Here is a 20,130-nt window from a genome sequence, read left to right on the forward strand (position 1 = left end):
TAATTTCCCCTTTTTTCTTTATCTTAATTCACCCCCATTTCATTATCATCTCTATGCTTATGACCATTGACAGCTCAAACTGAATTTATCTTTCACCCCAAACTTGTCTTTCTTTTTGAGGTCTCTATTTCTGTCAGAATCCCCATCCTAATTGTTTGTCTATGGATTTCAATACTCATCTATACTTAACCCCTGAAACCTCCCTTAGAACTTAAGGCCTCCTGACCTTAGAATATCCATCTGTCCCTATAGTCTTCTCAAAGTCTCTCAGATGCCAAAATGTTCATTTGCCTCCTGTGCTTTTGATTTTCTGAGTTTAATACCCTGACCATGCATGGGACTTTTATGAGACATTGAGAAACAATAAAGCAAAACCAAAAGCATAAAAAAACAGAAGATAAAGTGGACTATCTCTCATGGAAGACCAAGTGACCTGGGAAATAGGTCAAAGGAAGATAAATTTAAAATGATTGAACTACCTGAAAACCATGAATGAAAAAAAAAGATTATTTTTCAAGACATTATCAAAGAAAACTGTCATAACATTCTAGAATCAGAAGGTAAAATAGAAATTGAAAGAATCTATTATTCACTAGGAAAATCATATCTGAGTTGCAAGGATCCCAGCTCAAAGATAAAAGGAGTTGGTTAGAAACCATTCAAATATCATGGGGATATATTCAGGATCACACACAAAAGTTAGCACTTCCATGTTAAAACAGTAGAAAGTCTGGAATATGATATTCAGGAAGACAAAGAAGCTAGTGTTAGCTTAGAAAAAATTAGAAAAAAAATCACCTACCCAGCAAAAATGAATGTAATCCATCTGGGGAAAAAGGATGTTAAATGAAATAGATGATTTTTAAGCATTTCTGAGGAAAAGACCATAGATGAATAGAAAACTTGATATTAAAACAGAAGATTCAAGAGAAGCATTACAAGGTAAACATGAAAGAATAATCATAAGAAACTCAATAAAATTAAAGTGTTTACATTCTTACATGGGAAGATGATACATGTAATTTCTAAGATCTTTTTCATTATTAGGTCAAAGAGGGAATGGAATAAGTTGATTATATTGCAACAATTTTTTAAATGAAAGGATAAGAAAGGATAAATTGAGAGAATGGGCAGGGAAAAGTAGAATGAGGAAATTTTTCTTACTTAAGAAGAGAATATGGGAAAAAAGCTTTTATGATGGAGGAGGAAATGGCAGGGGTAGCAGGCAATGTTTGAACCTCATTCTCGTGAAAGAATGAAGATATATACATACACTCACTTGTCCATAGAAATGTAATTTATTCAATAGGGAAAAAGGAGAAAAAGGGGATAAGAGAAAGGATAGTATGATAAAGGGGACAATAAATTAAAGAAGGTATTTATTTGTTAGAAGCAAAATAGACTTTTGGAATAGAGGCAGAATAGAGAGAGGGAGGGAAGAGAAACACAATAATGGGATGGAAAGAATACACAGTATTCATAACTGTCAATGTGAATGGGAGGAACTCACCTATAAAATAGAAGTATAGTAGGCTGTATTAGAAACCAGAATTCAATAATGTATTGTTCATAAGACACACTTGAAACACAAAAATACACATGCAGAATTAAAAAGCTGGAGCAGAATCTAATGAGCTTCAGCTTAAATAAAAAGAAGGCAGGGGTGATAATCATGCTATTAGACAAAGGAATATATTTTGTTAAAAGGTACATTTGACAATCAAATAACATCAAAAAGTTTCATAAGAAGTTTTTCTGATAAAGACCTCATTTCTCAAATATATACTGTTTCTCTACCAGCCAGCAGCACAACAGCCATACATGAAACCACTAGGTAAAGAAATGGAAAAAATTGATTACTATAAATAAGTTAACTTACCTTGGCAGTATACTTTTCAGGGATGTATACATGGATGATGAGGTTGACACTCACATTACCAGAGCCACCTCATTGTTTGGGAGGTTCCAAAGGAAAGTGTGGGTGAGAAGAAGTATTAGCCTGACTTATAAACTGAAGGTCTACAGAGATATTGTGCTGATTGTTGTATACCTGTGAAACCTGGACAATATACCAACACCATGACAGGAAACTGAATTTCTTACATTTGAATTGTCTTAGGAAGACTCTGAAGATCACCTGGCAAGATAAAAGACACTGAGGTGCTTGCTTGAACTAAACTGCCAAACATTCAAATTCTACTGCAGAGAGCTCAACTCCAAAGGGCTGGCTTCATTGTTTGAATGCCAAAGGTACATTTGCCTAAAATACTTTGGAGAATTCACACAAAGCAAAAACTCACATAGAGGTCAGAAAAAGCAATATAAGGGCATTCTCTAGATCTTCTGAAGAATTTTGGAATAGATTGTGAGACATAGGAAGCACTAGCAAAAATTATTTTTGATACTTGCATCAAAGAAGATGCTGTTATCTATGATCAAAGCAGAACTGAAGTATCTCAAAAGAATCAGGAGATGCAAAATCTCTATTCTATCTCTATTCTAAATCTTCATGTGAATTGTTTATACCTAACATATGTAGAACCTTCTGAAGTTGTATTGGTCTGATCTTCCACAAACAGACACACTGTACCTTGACTCCAACTATAGTGGTCATTTTGGTCCTCTTTAAGAACAAAAAGCAACAATCAATTGAGTACAGAATTGAGTCAAATATATAAAAAATAAGTGCCATTTCCCAATTGATCAATGAAACAAGGACAGGAAGAGGTAGTTTTCAAATAAAGAAATCAAAACTATCTATGAAAAAATGTTCTATGTCACAGTTTATTAGAGAAAGACAAATTAAACAATCCTACCATGACATAAGAGAAAATGGTAAATGCTAGGGAGGAGGAGAATATACTAAAATTGGTACACTAATGAATTGTTAATGGAATTTTGAACTGATGCAACCATTTTGAAAAACAATTTAAAACTATGCCCAAAAGGCTATCCCCTTTGACCTACAACTAGGTCTGTATCTCAAAGAGATCAAAAGGAAAAAGGAAAAGTACTTGTATATACAAAGATATTTATAGCAGCTGTTTTTGTGATGGAAAAGAATTGGAAATCAAAGGGATGCTCATCAATTGGGAAATGGTTGAATAAGTTATAGTATGTTTGTGATAGAATACTATTGTGCTATTAAGAAAGATGAGAGTGGTGGTTTTATAAAAACCTATATGAACTGATACAAAGTGAAGTGAGAAGAACCAGGAGATCATTGTGCACAGTAAGAGCAATATTGTAATGATGATCAACTCTTTAAAACATGGCTCCTCTGATCAAGACAGTGATCCAAGACAATTTCAAAGGACTCATGATGAAAAATTGGTAGTCACTTTCAGAGACAGAGAACTGTTGAAAATGCAGATTTAAGCATAATTTTCTCACTTTATTTTTCTTTAAAAAATTATAACTACACAACATTCAGGATAATATTTTTTGTTTTGGTTGGAGGATAATTTATTGTTATTTTTGCTGTCATGGTTCTTTTTTCTCTTAAATTTAATATTTTATTTTTTGCCAATTACATATGAAAACTATTTAATATTCATTTAAATTTTTTTGTATCCCAAATTCTATCCTGACGTTGAGAAGGCAAGCAATTTAATAGAAGTTATACATGTATACTCATACAAAACATATTGCCATATTAGTCAGGTTATGGGGGGAAAAAGATGAAAACGCCAAGAAAAATAAGAACAGTATAGAAAAAGTATGCTTTAGACTATATTCAGACTCCATCAGTTCAGTACAGTATATGTCTTTTCAAATTTCTCTGTTTCCTTTATATTTATGTTCTCTTTTATCAAGAAACACTCTATTAAATTCAGGTTAAAAATTTGTTTATCTGTTCTTCAATTAATAGACATTTTCTATGATTCTATTTCATTGCTATTATTTTTAAATACTGCTGTGAATACTTTTGTGTTCATTATTTCATATTTATCTTGTACATAGTTTGCTTTGTATATGTATTTTTATAAATTGTCTTATCCATTTGACTGCAAACTTCTTGAATGCAAGGACTTTCTTTTTTTAACTTTTTGTATCTCCAATCCTTAGCACAATGGTTGACATTGATTGTGTTAATGGAACCTTTTTTTTCTGTCTTTTCCTTTTTTCTTTTTCCTCTGTCTACTAAGTAATGATCTATTATTCATGTTACTGTTATTTTCCAGCTTTGTTACATCAGCAAGCTTAATAATCAGACTATGCCTATTATAAATTGGAAGTGGCACTGGAAATAGTGTTTATGAAAGAAAATTTTTGGAAAAACTAATATGCTTTTCTTATAATTATTTCTTTCTAAATTTAATGTTTGCAAAAGTCCTCATAATCAAGTTCATCTATGATCAATATTATACTTCCTCTTCTTTTCCAAAACCTCCATCTCAATTGTCTTTTTAAGCACACCAGAAAACAGGTCATGGAGAACTTCCACTCTAGGGCATTAGTGGCTGCCTCTTCAAAAGATTATTTTAGGGAGCTCCCAATTATCCTTCCCTTTATTCTATCTTTTTAAATCACCTCCACAACTTTCTCACCAATTACTTTGCTGTCAATAAATAAACATTTATTAGTTTCCTTCTATATTCAGGCCCTATGCTAAGTAGTGGGGATAGAAAAAGAGACAAAAGACAGTCCCTGACTTCAAAAAGTTTGCAATCTAATCAGGGAGACAACATATGCAAAGTGTTTTTTTTTCTCTCTCTTTTTTACACATACATTTGTATATGAGTATATGTGTATGTGTGTGTGTATACACACATATTATATTACATATATTATTACACACATATATATTATATATTGTGTATATGTTATACATATATAATAAATAGGAAATATTAACAGAGGGATAGTAATGGAATGAAGAAAACTTCCCGTAGACGATAGGATTTTAGTTAGAACTTAAAGGAATCCTAGTAGTTTTTTAGGAAGAGAGAGAGCATTCCAGACTTGGAATCAGCCAGAGAGAATGCCCAATGGCGAGAGATGGAATGGCTCATTCACAAAACAATCAGGAAGCCAGTGTGACTGGATCAAAGAATATATGCCAGAGAATAATGTGTATGAATACTAGAAAGGTGGGCAGAGGCTGGGTTATGAAGGGCTTTGAATGCCAATTGGAGCATTTTGTTTTTGATCCTGGAGGTAGTAGGGAGTTACTGGAGTTTATTGAGTGGGGGATGGAGTATGACATAGTCACATGTTTTGGAAAATCATTTTAGTGGGTGAAAGGAGGACAAGACTGGAGTGGGGAGACCCTTGAAGCAGGCACACTAGCAGGCTATTGGAGTAATGACATGAGGTGATTAAGGGCTTGCACTCAATTGATTGGTAACAATATAAAAAAAAAAAGGGGGGGGTATATTCAAGAGATGCTGAAAATGTGAAACTGCCAGGCCTTGGCAAGAGTTATGGGAGGGGGGGAGATGACAGATAGTGTCAAAAGTCATAGAGAAGTCAAGGAGAATGAGGATTGAGAAAAAGTAATTGGATTAAGCAACTAAGAAATAATTAGTAACTTTGGGAAAGTAGTTTTGGTGGAATGACAAGGTAAGAAGAAAGAATATCAAAGGAAGGGGGAAGCAATGGGCTACATTTTATCTAATATAGATATTAGAACACAACGGATTGTCTATTGAAACAAAGACATGAAGGAGGATTTAGTAGTAAATTAAGAATAGAGAGCTTAATTGAAATAGGCAATAGGGTGCATACACACCCCCCCCCCCACTCATCCTCCTCAATAAAGTAACCTTTAATACCTAATTAGAATACACCAAAAAGAGGAGAAAAGTCGTAACATGGTAAGTGTACTGGAAAGTGCACTTGGACAATCAAAATGTAGCTTAATTAAAGCATTTAGCTAACACCTAAAAGATTTCATCTAATCCTGACCATTTTGAATACCTAATTAAACTATTTATGACACCTACAAAACATTTATAAGCCCTAGTATAGGTGATAGAACAGATTAACCCCTAGGCACAATAGAGAAAGTACCATGAGGGAACCTTGAAAGATCCCATCCTGTAAGCAACAAAAAGCAAAGATTGCACCTTCTACCTTTTGCATAATGATTTATCTAGTTAAACCGGACAAAACGAATTAAAGCCCGTCCTCCCAAAATTAAGTGAGCTATTGTAGAACAGTTGTCAGAACGAACTCGTCTTCTGACAACTGTTTTGAAGAGAGTGGGAGGAGAGAAAGTGAAGTTATCTTTTATAGAAAGCTTTTTTGAGGAGTTTATATACAAAAGGAAGATGAGATACAGGACAACAGCAGGGATGTCACTGTAAATGGAGGGTTTTTTGTTTGTTTGTTTTCAGAACAAGGGAGATATAGGCATGTTTATTAAGCAGAAGAAAATGAGCAAGAGGGAGAAGTAAAAATAAATGAGAGTATCAAAGACAGAAACAACACAATTTTTCTAATTATTTCAATAAATGCAGAATATTATTTTGTTTTGTTTTTTACAAAATAAAACACTCATTCCTATTAAAAACATCTAGAAAGAATAGGAATTAATGGGACTTTCCTTAAAGTAATAATTAGTATCTAGTCCAAAACCGACAGCAAGCATTATCTATAATGGAGATAAGCTAGAAGCCTTCCCAATAGGATCAGGGGTAATCCTGGATAAACAGGGATAAAACAAGGATTCCAATTATCACTACTAATATTCACTATTGCACTAGAAATGCTAGTAATAACAATAAAAGAAGAAAAAGCAATTAAAGGTATTAAACTAGGCAATAAAGAAACAAAATTATCATTTTTGTGTGTTTGCAGACAATATGATAGTATATTTAGAGAATACTAGAGATTCAAGTTAAAAACCAGTTGACATAATTCACAACTTCACAACATTGCAGGATATAAATTAAACCCACATAAATCATTAACCTTTCTCCTTATTGCTCATAAAACTTGGTAGGAAGAGTTTAAAAAGACAAGTTTCATTTAAAATAGCTTCAGACAATTAAAAAATACTTGGGCTTCTACCTGCCAAGACAAACCCAGGGACTATATGTAGGCAATTACAAAACACTTTTCAGACAGATAATGATAAATCTACACAACTGGAAAAATATTAATTCCTCGTGGGTAAGCAGAGCTAATAAAATGAAAATGATAATTCCACTCAAATTAATTTGCTTATTTGGTGCCATACCATTTGAACTTCCAAAATTATTTTACAGAGCTAGAAAAATAATAACACAATTCATCTGAAAGAACAAAAGTTCAAAAAATATCAAAATAATCAATGAAAAAAATGTGAAATATGTCTACCAATACCAGAACTCAAAATGTATTACAAAGTGGTAATCATCAAAACAATATAGTACTGACTAAGAAAGAAAGTGATTGATCAATAGTATAAAATAGTACCTAATACACAGTACTAAATGACTTTAGTAATGCAGTGTTAGATAAATGCAAAAATCCAAGCTTTTGAAGAAAAATCATTATTTGGCAAAATTTCCTTGGAAAACTAGAAAGCCATTTCATAGAAACAAGGTCTAGACCAACATCTCATACTATATGCCTAAATAAGGTCAAAATGGGTATATATTTTACAAGTAAAAAATGATATAAGCAAATTCGGAGAGCATAGAATAGTATATTCCATCAGATCTATGGATAAGGGAAGGAGTTAAGACCAAACAAGAGATGGAGAACATTATGGGATATAAAATGGATAGTTTTGATTATATTAAATTGAATAGGTTTTGCACAACCAAAAACAATGCAGCCAAAATTAGAAGGAAAGCAATAAATTGCAGAAAATATTTTAGTAAGGTTTCTCTGATAAAGGCCTTATTTATCAGATACATAAAGAACTGAGTCAAATTTATGAGGAAAAATCAATAATACATTGATAAATGGTCAAAGGATTTGAGCAAGCAATTTTTAGAAGAAGAAATCAAAGTGACCTTTAGTCATAACAAAATGCTCTTGATCACTGTTGAATAAAATAATGAAAATTAAAACAACTCTGAGGTACCATTTCCCACCTATCAAATTAGCTAACATGACAGAAAAGGAAAAGGATAAATGTTGGAGGAGATGTAAGGAAATTGGGACATTAATGCCCTGTTTGTGCTATTGTGAACTAGTCCAAACTCATTGGAGAACATTGAAATTATGCCCAAAGGATTATAAAACTTTGACCCAACAATACCACTATTAGGTCTGTATCCCAGAGATTTATTTTAAAGGAAAAAAAATTCTACTTTCCAACATGACCAATATGAAAATAAGTTTTGCATGATTGCACTTATATAAAGTGCCTACATTTTCAAGGGGAAGGGAGGAAAGAAAGTGAGGGAGAGAATCTGGAATTTAAAAATACAAAAATGATTATTAAAAATTGTTTCTATATGGAGCAGAAAAAATAAAATAAAACCATCCATTTTTTAATAGAAAATAAAAGAGGGGGGGCAATCTTTTGGAAAAAATAGGATAAAATGGGATCAATTAAACAAGTAAAGGTCAGGGTGATACTATTTCATCATGTGAGAAAAGAGTAAGGACAAGAAAGTGGCAGGAGGCACCAGAGCAATAGGTGATATGGAAGACAGGAGAAGACCTGTCTTGACAAATGATGTAAATTTTGTACCATGTACTTTTGATAGTCTGGTGAATCCTATGGAACTCTTATCAGAACAATGTTTTTAAATTCGACAAAATACTCAGGATTACCACGTCAATTTTAGATAGTTAACTTCTTAATAATATGGATTGTCTTTTGCCATTTTGTGAAAAAGGGCTTAGCACAGGGTTTAGCACATAGTAGGAACTTAATAATTTCTTTTTCTAAGATGGGACTATTTAAGTAATTTATTTCCTCTTCTATTAATCTGGGCAATCTATATTTTCATTAAGTATTCTTCCATTTCACTTAGATTAAAAGTATTTTGTTGGTGTTTTCATAAAACCAACTATTAGTTTTGTTTATTAATTCAATAGTTTTCTTACTTTTAATTTTACTAATCTCTCCTTTTATTTTAAGAATTTCAAATTTGGTTATTTAATTGGGGTTTTTTAATTTGTTCTTTTGCTAGCTTTTTTAGTTGCAAGCCCAGTTCATTGATCTTCTCTATTTTATGCAAGTAAGCATCTAAAGATATAAAATTTCCCCTAATAACTGCTTTGTCCACATTCCATAAATTTTGGTATGTTGTCTCATTATTGTCATTCTCTTGGATGAAATTTATCGATTGTGTCTATGATTTGTTGTTTCATCCACTCATTCTTTAGGATTAGATTATTAGATATACTATATATATATATATATATATATATATATATTTAGGATTAGATTAGGATTTAGATTATTAGATTAGGATTTAGATTTAGGATTCGCTTTCAATTAATTTTTGGTTTATTTTCCCCTGACCTTTTATTGCATGTAATTTTTATTGCATCATGATCTGAAAAAATGCATTTGATTTTGAGGTTTTTATAGTAGGTATTTAATAAATTTTGAAGGATTGATTGAAATAGCTATCAAAATGTTAATTTAAAAGTTTATAATCTCCAGGTTAAGAACCCCTAATTTACTTCTTCTTAACTCCAAATCTCTTCATCCTGACTCTGCCTATCCCCCACACTTCTGCTCAAACTCCCCCCCACCCCTAAATAAAATCATCTTATCTCCATGGGCTTATCAGATTTTACTGCCAACTTTTTAAAGAAAACAGCTTTTGGTGATGTAGGTGATGTAGTAGGGCAGGATTAAAACAACAACAATATTATTGAAGGCCTATAATCCATTTCAATTTTCTAGTTTATAATTTTTAGAGGGTTGCTGCAAACTGTGAAAAGTTGAATATTGTCTTCTCACCAAAGGTCTAGGGCACATGTTTAACTCTATGGGAGGATTAAAATGCTTCACAGAAAGCCCATACCCCGTAATCCCTTAAATTTAATTGGAGTCTTCCTCTATTTTACTGCATCACCAGTGATCATACTCATTACAAGAAAGTGTTGAAGTTTTAGCAAATTCTTTGTATATAAGAGTACTGACTCTTTTAGCTTCTCATCAGAGTGTCAAGTACTACTACTAATATATAACCTCTTTTTGGTATAGAGAGTCCCATTGAATAGATAGGACTGGAAGGAAATTTTAAGGACATTTTTTATCTTATGATTGAGATAGTTGAACTTATGTTCCTATTAATCCAAATTCTAACTAAGAATTCATTGCCCACAGAAATAAAATTACAAGTAATAGTTTGGTGTATTCAAAACATTATTTTTAATATGATATTTTTAATTCATTTGAAGAGATTTTTGTGGGCTGCTCTAGTAATTTGGTTACCATTCATAGCATTGTGTTTATGAGAAAATGAGAATAAACTTTTAGAACAAAATCTGTTTTAAGTTGAAGATTAGCTATATATTTAAATAGTCCTGGAGTCTTCAAAGAAAATTTAAAAGAAAGAGGTTTTATCCATGAACAAACAATGATGATGAATTCACATTGTGGCAAACAAAGAACTTATTCTATTATGCAGAAAATCACAAATGGATAACCAGAAGGTATACTGGAAAGAAACCCAAAATCATTTTTAATCATGGAAAGAAGATATGATTCAGGTGTAAATCATACTAGAATTTAGATTTGTTAAAAAAAAAAAGTCTAAAATTTATGTATTCCTTAATAGAAAAAATAATTTTTCTCAAATTTCCTTTCTTGAATAATTTGGAATAATGTGATTCTACATATGCTTCCATAGAATGTTCAAATATGAAAGGATAACATATTTTAAAAATTAAATTACATTATTAAATTATAATACGATTTTTGTCTTTAAAATAAGTATTAAGTATTCATAAGAGGGCACTTCTTATTTTAACAGTACTCTTGAACACAAACAAAATAAAAGGAAAAATACTTTCATAATGTCAAAATTGCTTTCACAATGTTAGTTTCTAGGTGCAAATTATTTCCACTTATACCAATGTATTACTATTACTAAACTTGGAATATTACTTTTTTTTAATATTCCTCCCTATTTATGAGAAATTTTACAATTGAATTTCCAGACTAGAAACTTACCTGCTAAGCTACCAAGTGTAAGTTTTCTTCGGCCCACTTTCTCAACAAGCCAGACTCCAACTAGAGTGAAGATGAAATTTGTGAAAGCTGTAACTGAGGCAAGCCATATTGCAAGTCGATCATCTTCAACTCCTGACATCTGCAAAATAGTTGCACTGTAATACCTACAAGGTAAGAATAGAAACAAGATTTTTTTCTTGTAATTATTTTAATAAGAGATAATGTCATTCAAATATCAAAGTACATATAAACTCACCTGATAAACCCAGTGAAGATTTGTAGTAATAATAACAAGTTAATCATAACTTGGTGTAGAGGTTAAAGTTATAGAATTAAATACAGAGTAATAAGCATTGCCAGTGTGATGATTTGTTTTTCTGGTTAAAGCATATTTGTTAGAAATTAAAATAAAAGATAGAAGCAAGGGGGCAGTAGGTTGGTGGATAATGAGGGATATACAAAAAAATAGGGGCATTGATAAAATATTTAATAATAAGTAAACAGAAAAGTGCTAGGGAAATGCATATAGAGAAGATTTGTCAATACTTTGTTAAATTATATATATTTATGACAAAAACAAACTGGATATAATTGGTTGATAGTTTGTATGCTTTTTAAAATTTCCTTTATATGATGAAAGATTTATTGCTTGTAAGCTTACAATGAAAAGAAAATATACTTCTAAAAGATCTATTTATCTTATACTGAATGATTAAAAACATTATATACTTGGAAAATTTGTTACAAGATAGAACGTAACTGAAATGTTACATAGGACAGATTTTTTTGAAGTTGAGTTTTTATATTTACATAGCATGATAGGATCATGATCAATCAGGGTTCCCCCTGCCATGTGGTATGATAGCATCAGTTATTTCCTTGATACTTCTTTCTTCCTACTACAACCTGGGAGGCTTTACTTAAATAGAAGGCAAAGCTCTCTTCAGGACCAAGCTGACCTATGTGATTGTTTGAAGCTTCCAGATGTAACTCTATTCTGTACTTTCCCGCTTCACTCCCCCCACCCCTCACCCCCGCCCCCCAAGCCAAGGACTTTGGAGTAAGCTAAGGACAAAGCTTCCCATGGAACTTCATTGACCCAGTCTTCATCCATGTAGCTTCCTGATAATCCTGATAATCTAAGAGCAACGATCCTCCCAGGCATATGGAATGAACCTAGGCTCCTTAGATTTGGTGGATTTGTGTTATTTACTGCAAGAAACTCCCCTATTGACCAGATGAATTTGTGGAAAAAAGAAGCCCTATTGAGAGAGACTAATGCTAATGCATTTGCTATGATAGAGTCAAGTAAACCTCCTCTTGTTAAACATATAAGACTTGTGCATGTCACAGTTCATTCCCAAATGAAGCCTGAACTATGAGAGTACTACTGGTCTTCAAAGCTTTACCATCAAGAATTAACTTAGTAAGCAAAGGGCCTCTTTCCAGCTTTGAGTATGACTCTGAAACCTGGAATTGAAAAGAAAATAATTAATGGCTAGCCCATGGGAATACTAGTAAAAATGTACCAGAAAATTCAGCATCCAGGCCTGGCAGATGGATCAATGAATAGATGGAGACTAGAGTCAGGAAGATTGAGTTCAAATCCAGCCTTACACTTACTAGCTGTGGGACTCTGACTAAATTACTTAATCTCAGTTTGCCACAATTTCCTCAGCTGTAAAATGGGGATAATAATAGCTTCAATTAATAAATAATAACATCACTTATCTCCCAGGATTGTGAGGATGAAGTGGAGAATTATTGTAAAGTTCTTAGCACAACGTCTGACACAGAGTAAGCAGTTATATAAATGTTTAGCTACTATTTTTAAGATGAATGTAAGGGTATGAGGTGTTTTGAATGCCAAACAGAGGATTTTATATTTTATTCTGGAGGTGAGAGGAAGACGCTGAAATTTACTGAGTATGAAGTCTGACTATGTCAGACCTACATTTTAGAAAGATTACTTTGCAAATGAGTGGAAAATACATTGGAATGCAACAAAGATTGCAGAGGTCAACAGGAAAGAAGACTAATCAGGATTGTTCTTAACTTTGGAGAAAGTAGTTTTGGTTGGACATTTTAACAAAGATAGTTTGTCATTTCCTTCTCCAGCTCAATTTATAGAAGAGGAACTGAGGCAAACTAGGTTAAGTGACTTGTCCAGGATCACACAGCTAGTACATGTCTTAGTCCAGATTTAAACTCATGAACATGAATGAGTCTTCTTGATTCCAACTTCAATGTGTCATCTGAGCTGCTCCAAGTGGTTTAATTGGGGAGATGTAAAAGAATTGCCTGGCAGAAGTGAAGTCCCAGTTGAGGCTGTGTAACACAAATTTGGACCCAGTCAGGACATTTTCATGATTTTTCTCCATCTCTGGTCAGCGGGACATAGGTAGGAGTGAAGGTAATACATGGTGGGAGGGATCTAAGACTGAAACACTTTGGCTAGATAGGCGTGAAGAACAAGATATAAAAGGCTGTGCAGAGTCAGACTGGATCCCCAAAAAGTCAATATGAGGAAAAAAAAAGAAGAGGGTGGCTCTTGCAAGAGTGAAGATTTGAGAGAGAACTGAGGGATCAGGGAATTGGAGGACATGGCATTGACAGAAAGGCAAAGGGAGAACTGGAATGACAATAGATTGTGATCAGATGAGGGAATTTTAGAGTTCATGAACTGTAAGGGTCAAGGAGGAATCAGGCATTGTGCCATCAGGAAGTAAGCAGAGGCATTGAAGCCTGAGATTCCCAGATGTGGTTTCTGTGAATAAACAGGGACCGCCTCATGGGTGAGAACTCTGGTGGCATTGAGATTGCATCATCAATGGGAGATATCTTCTCTGACTGGCTGTGCGTATGACCTCATCGACCCTTTTTGAGCTATGGGGACAAGGAAGTAGGTTTAAGTTTGGTGTTGGAACAACATTATAAAATCATATTCAACAATTAATAAAAGGACATTTGCTTGGCTACAACACTGAAAGGAGTTCATCAGGAGCTCACTAGGAGTCAGCAGGAGGTCAGTGCAGGATGTGGACACAGGAATAAAAGATTTTGAGCTTGCACATGACTGTTCTCAAGCGCTTTACCGTGCATTTAAACCATCGTTCTATGAAATGATGGCCAGAGATCTCTGAGGACCTCAGACTTGGTAAATTTGGTTTAATCCCTGCAAAAGGCAGTGACTGGGGATTTCTCTGAGGGCCTGGGAATGAGCAGAGACTGGCTGTAGTGGATACTGAGTGGGCATTAACAAGGGTATTCACAAGAGTAGTGAATGCCTTGAAAGCATTCACAATGAACATAGAATTTGTATGTTTTAGGGTCCTGGCTAGATCAAGGGCATAATCATACACATTCATTTAGGGGCAAAATCATCAAATTATATTTTGTATATGTGTGATGGGGATGGAGCAGTAGATCATGTAATATAAGTAAGATCAGGAACTGGGAAATAATGAGTTTAAGGGAACACTAATATTTTTGCTGATGTTAATATCCCCTAGTAAGAGCAGGGAATTGAGGAGAGAAATCTTGATCCAAGCATTGGATTAATGATGAGCTAGGTACTGAACTCATTAGGGAAAAGAAGGAAGTGTCCTGTAGATACTTAGATCACAGCTATTAGAATTTTGATTGAATGGTAGCTATAGATTGAGTGAAGGTCAAAGAAAGAGAAGTTATTGAGCCATGGGGGTAAAGGGAGAACCTAGAGGTAGCAGTAGAGAGCAAGGAAGACTGCAGCTCATCTGCTTTGACCAATGAGTCATGAAGGATGAATGAACAAAAAGGCAGTATCTAGAAAGGACAGCCAGGGAGGAAGCCAGATCTCAATGAGAGCCAAAAGATCAATTAAGCAGGAAAAGAAAGGATTTAAAAATGAAAGCAGCTTGGTTGCCTATGGAGCAGGCATTCTGGAAAGTAGTGTGGGAATAAGGGATCAGGTAGTGAGGGACAAGGAATGAGATGCAGCACCACTGGTTTGGAGAGAGTGTGACCACTGGGAGTTTTTGCTTTTGTTTTGGGGTTTTTTTTTAGTTGTTAAGGGAAGTATTTAGATATATTTCCAATGTTTATAGGGTTTTGACCTTCAGATAAAGTCCTTTCAAAGCCAAAGTATCAGAAGAATGCTGTCATTCTTCTTCCACCAAGGCAGTAGACCAACCTGACTTGATGATCTCTGCGACTACAGCAGTAAGAGACTGGTACAATGGAATGGCATTGAAAAAAATGGAATGGCACTTTTCTCCTCCTGAGGGAGGTTGTAGACCAGGCAGGATTCCACACAGGGCAATGCCATTGGTTAACCAGATGCATTTCCAAGTGGAAATGGGGTAGTGGGGCCATGCTACCTAGAAAAGCTAAGTGCTACTGTATACATGGTCCCATATCTTTGCTCTGTTAGAGCAAAATAAACCATTTGTTAAACATGCAATAACTCATCCCATTCTGTCCCAAAATAGAACCTGAACTAAGGTTCTTAGAGCCACATCTCCAAGATTAAGCTAATTATTCTCCATTAGAGGCAACAAAGCTGACCTTGAGACTTGTTTATCTTGAGCAGCTAAGACTTTGACGCAACTTCCTTAGGATATCTGACCAGAATGATTTGGCTTCTTTGTACAGATTTGATGACCCATGTAATTCACCACACACTGCCCTGCTGATCAGACCTGTTTCCATATGGAGCCTAAGGGGAACTACTTCTTCCCAAATTAAGTGTTTCAATATTCTTATTCAATATCCTTTCAGTGTTGTAGCCAAGCAAATGCCCTTTTGTTAATTGTTGAATATGATTTTATAATGTTGTTCCAACACCAAACTTAAAGTAACTGGGTACCAATGTGCGTCTGGCCCTGTCATGGAGGATTGATGAAAAGGGGTGATATTGATAAAAGTCTATTGAACCCCCATTAGAACATAACCATTAAAACCCACTAGAACATTAATCTAGAAACAAGGTCATCAAATTACATTCAGTAATCAAAGCTAAAAGGAATCAAAACAATGGAAATAATAATTTGAATCGTCCTCATACTGAGATTTTTGGAACTGCCTACCTATGAAAATTATATAGTATGCACAAATTGAAATTTGTAAGACCAATTGACTTTTACATGGTACCTCTCAGGAGGATTGTACCTTAATGGGAGTTAACATGGCCTAGGATTTGATCATCAGATTTGCAGGTTCAGCATCTCAATGTCATCAATTCCAAGGAATCGACTTATACAAGAAATTGACTTATAAGCAAAAATTTCAGTTTTTAGAAATTTACAAGGTGAGATGTTTGACAGAGTGATAGTATATTATTGATAGAGTAGTTTTAATAGTCATTGTAGTATTGATGTGCCATGGGATGCTTGAAAAACCCAAGCCATTGATTGTTTGGGGATTTGGAAAGCACAAAAGTAGCTGAAAAGACTTTGGAAATATTTAAATATTTATGTCCTTCCGATTCAATGTCTATGGAACATTATACTATAAATATTGACAAGTTCTTAAGTTTTTAATTTTCCTCTTTCTATATTCCTTATTGTCAAAAAGTTACAATATTTAGATTATAATTTACATTAAACTTTACAATTTATTGACTATATATCTTAAAACAAATATATTTCAAATCATCTATTTTTGACAAAAAAAGTATTCCTTGCAAAAGACAGTTTTACTTTTGAAATGTCATTAATAAAAATTCATCAAAAACAATTCTTGAAGTTCTTTAACCTTAGCTAAAACAGAGGTTTTAATTATCATGTCTACACAGATGACTCTCAAATCCACTTGTCCACCCCTAACCTTTCTTCCACTCTCTTGTCTCACATCTCTAACTGCCTATTATTCATTTTAAATTGTCTGTCTTATAAATATCTAAAATTCAATATGCTTCAAAACTAAACCTATCTTTTCCCTCAATATTTTAATCCTCCCTAATTTGTATACTAATTCTGAGGGCACCCTCATTTTTCCAGTCACCCAGTCTCACAATTTAGATGTCCTCCTGAACTCACTTTCTCAACTCTTATATCCGATTATTTGTAACTCTTGCTGAATCTAGCTTCATAATATTTCTATGAAAACAAAGAAAAAATAGATAATAAAATTTTTAAAAAGAAAATGAAGTACACACTCTAGCATATGTCTTACCAAATTAAAACTGTTTTGGGTGTGGTCCTGGTCCATATGGTGCATAGAAACCAACAAATCTATGTTTGAATAAGTGATGGATTCTATCCTTCCTCTTGAAGGATATCCTTAACTCTTAAAGACTATCTGCCAGATTATTCAAGGACTTTGGTCTCATATAACGCACAAAGATAAAATTATTGTCACAGGCTAATGGAAAATGTGTCACGTTTTAGGGCTAGAAAACCTAGGAGCCAAGTCCCATCTCTGACATTTACTATCTATAAGATTTTGGGGCAGCTGGTTGCCAGAGTCAGAAAGTCCTGAGATCAAATCCAATCTCAGATGTTTCTTAGCTGTGTAATTCTGGGCAATTTATTTAACCATCATATGCCTCAATTTGTCCATCTGTAAAATGGGCATAATAATAGGTTTGCTTTGAGAACCATATGAGATAATCATTATAACCTGGCACTTAGTAAGCTTTATATAAATCTTAGCTTTTATTATAATTAGCATGTTTGGGTCTCAGTTAACTTCATCTTAAGATTGGATAATGATAATTATACTTATAGAGTTATTGTTAAGATCAAATGTGCCAAAGTATATTAGTGTAAAAGTCATTAACAAATTAAAGTTACTATCTTAAATGTAACATGTTTAAAACTTAGTTCCAACTAATGGTTCAGTACTATAATTTCAACCTTTATAATAGCTCTCATTATAAACTCCCTTCTCTTAGCTGACATTGCCATAACTTTAGTACACAAGTCCTCATCACCCTATGCCTGAATTATTACAAGAACCTGATGGATGGTTGCCCTCTATATTCTATGATCCAGTGATATTGGCTTCCTTGCTGTTTCTTGTATTTATTTTGAGTATTTTTACTTGCTATCCTCCATGCCTGCAATTCTCTCCCTCTTCCTCTTTTATCTTCTGGTTTCCTTCAAATCCCAATTAAACCTCACCTCTTAGAAATCTTTCCTATCTCCCCCTTAATATTAGTGCCTTCTCTCTGTTATCTCCCTTATATACCTATAATTATATATATTTTATTATTATATATAATTATATTACATTATATATCTTGTTTGTACCTAGTTTGTACTTTGTCTCTGTCCTTAGACAGTGAATTATTTGAGAGCAAAGACTAGGGTCTCCCCTTTTCTTTGAAACCCCAGAGCTGGCACATATCAGGCACTAAATAAATGTAAACTAACTGACAATTATTACTAAAGTATTTCATTAAATACTCAGCTGGTGGGAGAGGTGATAATAAGTAGGAAAATAATCCCTACAGCTATCAGTTAGTGGGAAAAGGTGGAGAGCTGAGAAATTAAAAGAAATTAAAGAAATTCACAATGTCATCAGTTCCTGCATAAACTGAGTAATTAGTCCCTAGAAAAAGTGAAATGAATATATTCTGTTTCTTAGAACAATGGAAATTTATGTAAGAATAATCCAAAAGCTCATTTTACACATTTATTAGGTTTCTCCAACTTAACTTCAATTACACAATTAAATAAATATAAAGCCATCATAAAAAATGTCTCATTCTACATTGTAAGTCTAGCTCATAAATTCATAGAGATCTTCTCAATTCCTATTATGTTCCTTTCTTATATTCTTATATTTCTTATATTCTTTTCTCTTTCTCACTTTCTAATCCTTTACAATCTAGGTTCCAAATTTATCATTCCATTGGAACTGCTTTCTCCAAGGTTATTTGTCAAATCGAATGGCCTTTTTTCAATCCTCATTCTCCTTGAACTCTTTTTAGCATGATTGATCACACTCTCCTCCTTGGTATTCTCTTCTCTCTAGTTTTTTGTGATACTGCTCTCTTCTGGTTCTCTTCATATTTGTCTGATTACTCCTCAGTCTCCTTTGCTATATCCTCACTCAGATCATATCTCTAACTGTGGGTATCTCACAGTATTCTGGGTATTCTGAACTGATCCCTCTTCTTTCTTCCCCTCATTTGTTTTTTGCATCAATACCCAAGAATTAAATTATGCTATGAATTTTCATGTATAACTATTCTGCTCTAATCTTTTTATTGATCACCAAGTTTGTATCTCTAATTACCTTTCAGAAAACTTGAAGTGGATATCCAGTTGAGATCTTAAACTCAAAATCTCCACCAAAGTGTTTTTCCCAAAGCTCAGGTCCAACTATGATAACCCAGTTCCCTACCCCCAATAAACTCCAGTGGCTCCCTATAACCTCCAGGATCAAATACAAAGTTCTCTGCATTCAAAGCTCTTCATAATATAAAGACTTCCTTCTTTTCCAGTCTTCTTACATTTTGCTCCCCACCACATACTCTAGTGACATTGAGCTCCTTACTATTTTATGAATGTCATTTTATCGTGTGGCTCTGGTCATTATTTTTTCTGGCTGTCAACCTATTCTTGGAATGGTCTCCATCTTCATCTCCATCTCCTGGCTTCCCTGGCTTCTTTTAGGTCCCAACTAAAATCCTATTTTTTACATGAAACCTAATGCAAATCCTCATAATTCTAGTGCCTTTAATGATTTCTCACTCTATCTACATATCTTTTTTGTACATGTTTGTTTGCCTGTAGTCTTCCCTATTAGACTGTGAGCTTCTTAAGAATAAGGATTATCTTTTGCCTGTTTATATATCCCCAGTGCTTAGCACAATGCCTGGTATAGAATACATACTTAATAAATGTTTGCTAACTTAAAGACTTAGGGAGTTGCTTGTGATACTGAAAAATTAAGCAACTTGCCCAATTTCATGTATCTAGTAGTGTCAGAGATAGAATTTGAACCCAGGCTTTCTGAATGCAGCATCAGATTTCTATCCACTATGATAAGCTGACATCACTTAACAAAACAATGTGAATAGTAAATATAGATATGCTAAAAAAAAATTTCCTCTAAATATT

At 33.7% G+C, this 20,130-nt stretch overlaps 1 protein-coding gene across 1 annotated transcript in view; it reads right to left on the reverse strand.

Moving 5' to 3' along the window:
• SLC2A13 (solute carrier family 2 member 13) overlaps window positions 1-20,130 on the reverse strand; it is a 134,884-nt gene that overhangs the window by 39,886 nt on the left and 74,868 nt on the right. The window contains exon 5 of the mRNA XM_031940525.1: window positions 11,081-11,244. Coding sequence (XP_031796385.1) covers window positions 11,081-11,244 — 164 coding nt within the window. The remainder of the gene's footprint in view (window positions 1-11,080; window positions 11,245-20,130) is intronic.

This window comes from Sarcophilus harrisii, chromosome 5 (genome assembly GCF_902635505.1).
Source record: "Sarcophilus harrisii chromosome 5, mSarHar1.11, whole genome shotgun sequence".
NCBI lineage: Eukaryota > Metazoa > Chordata > Mammalia > Dasyuromorphia > Dasyuridae > Sarcophilus > Sarcophilus harrisii.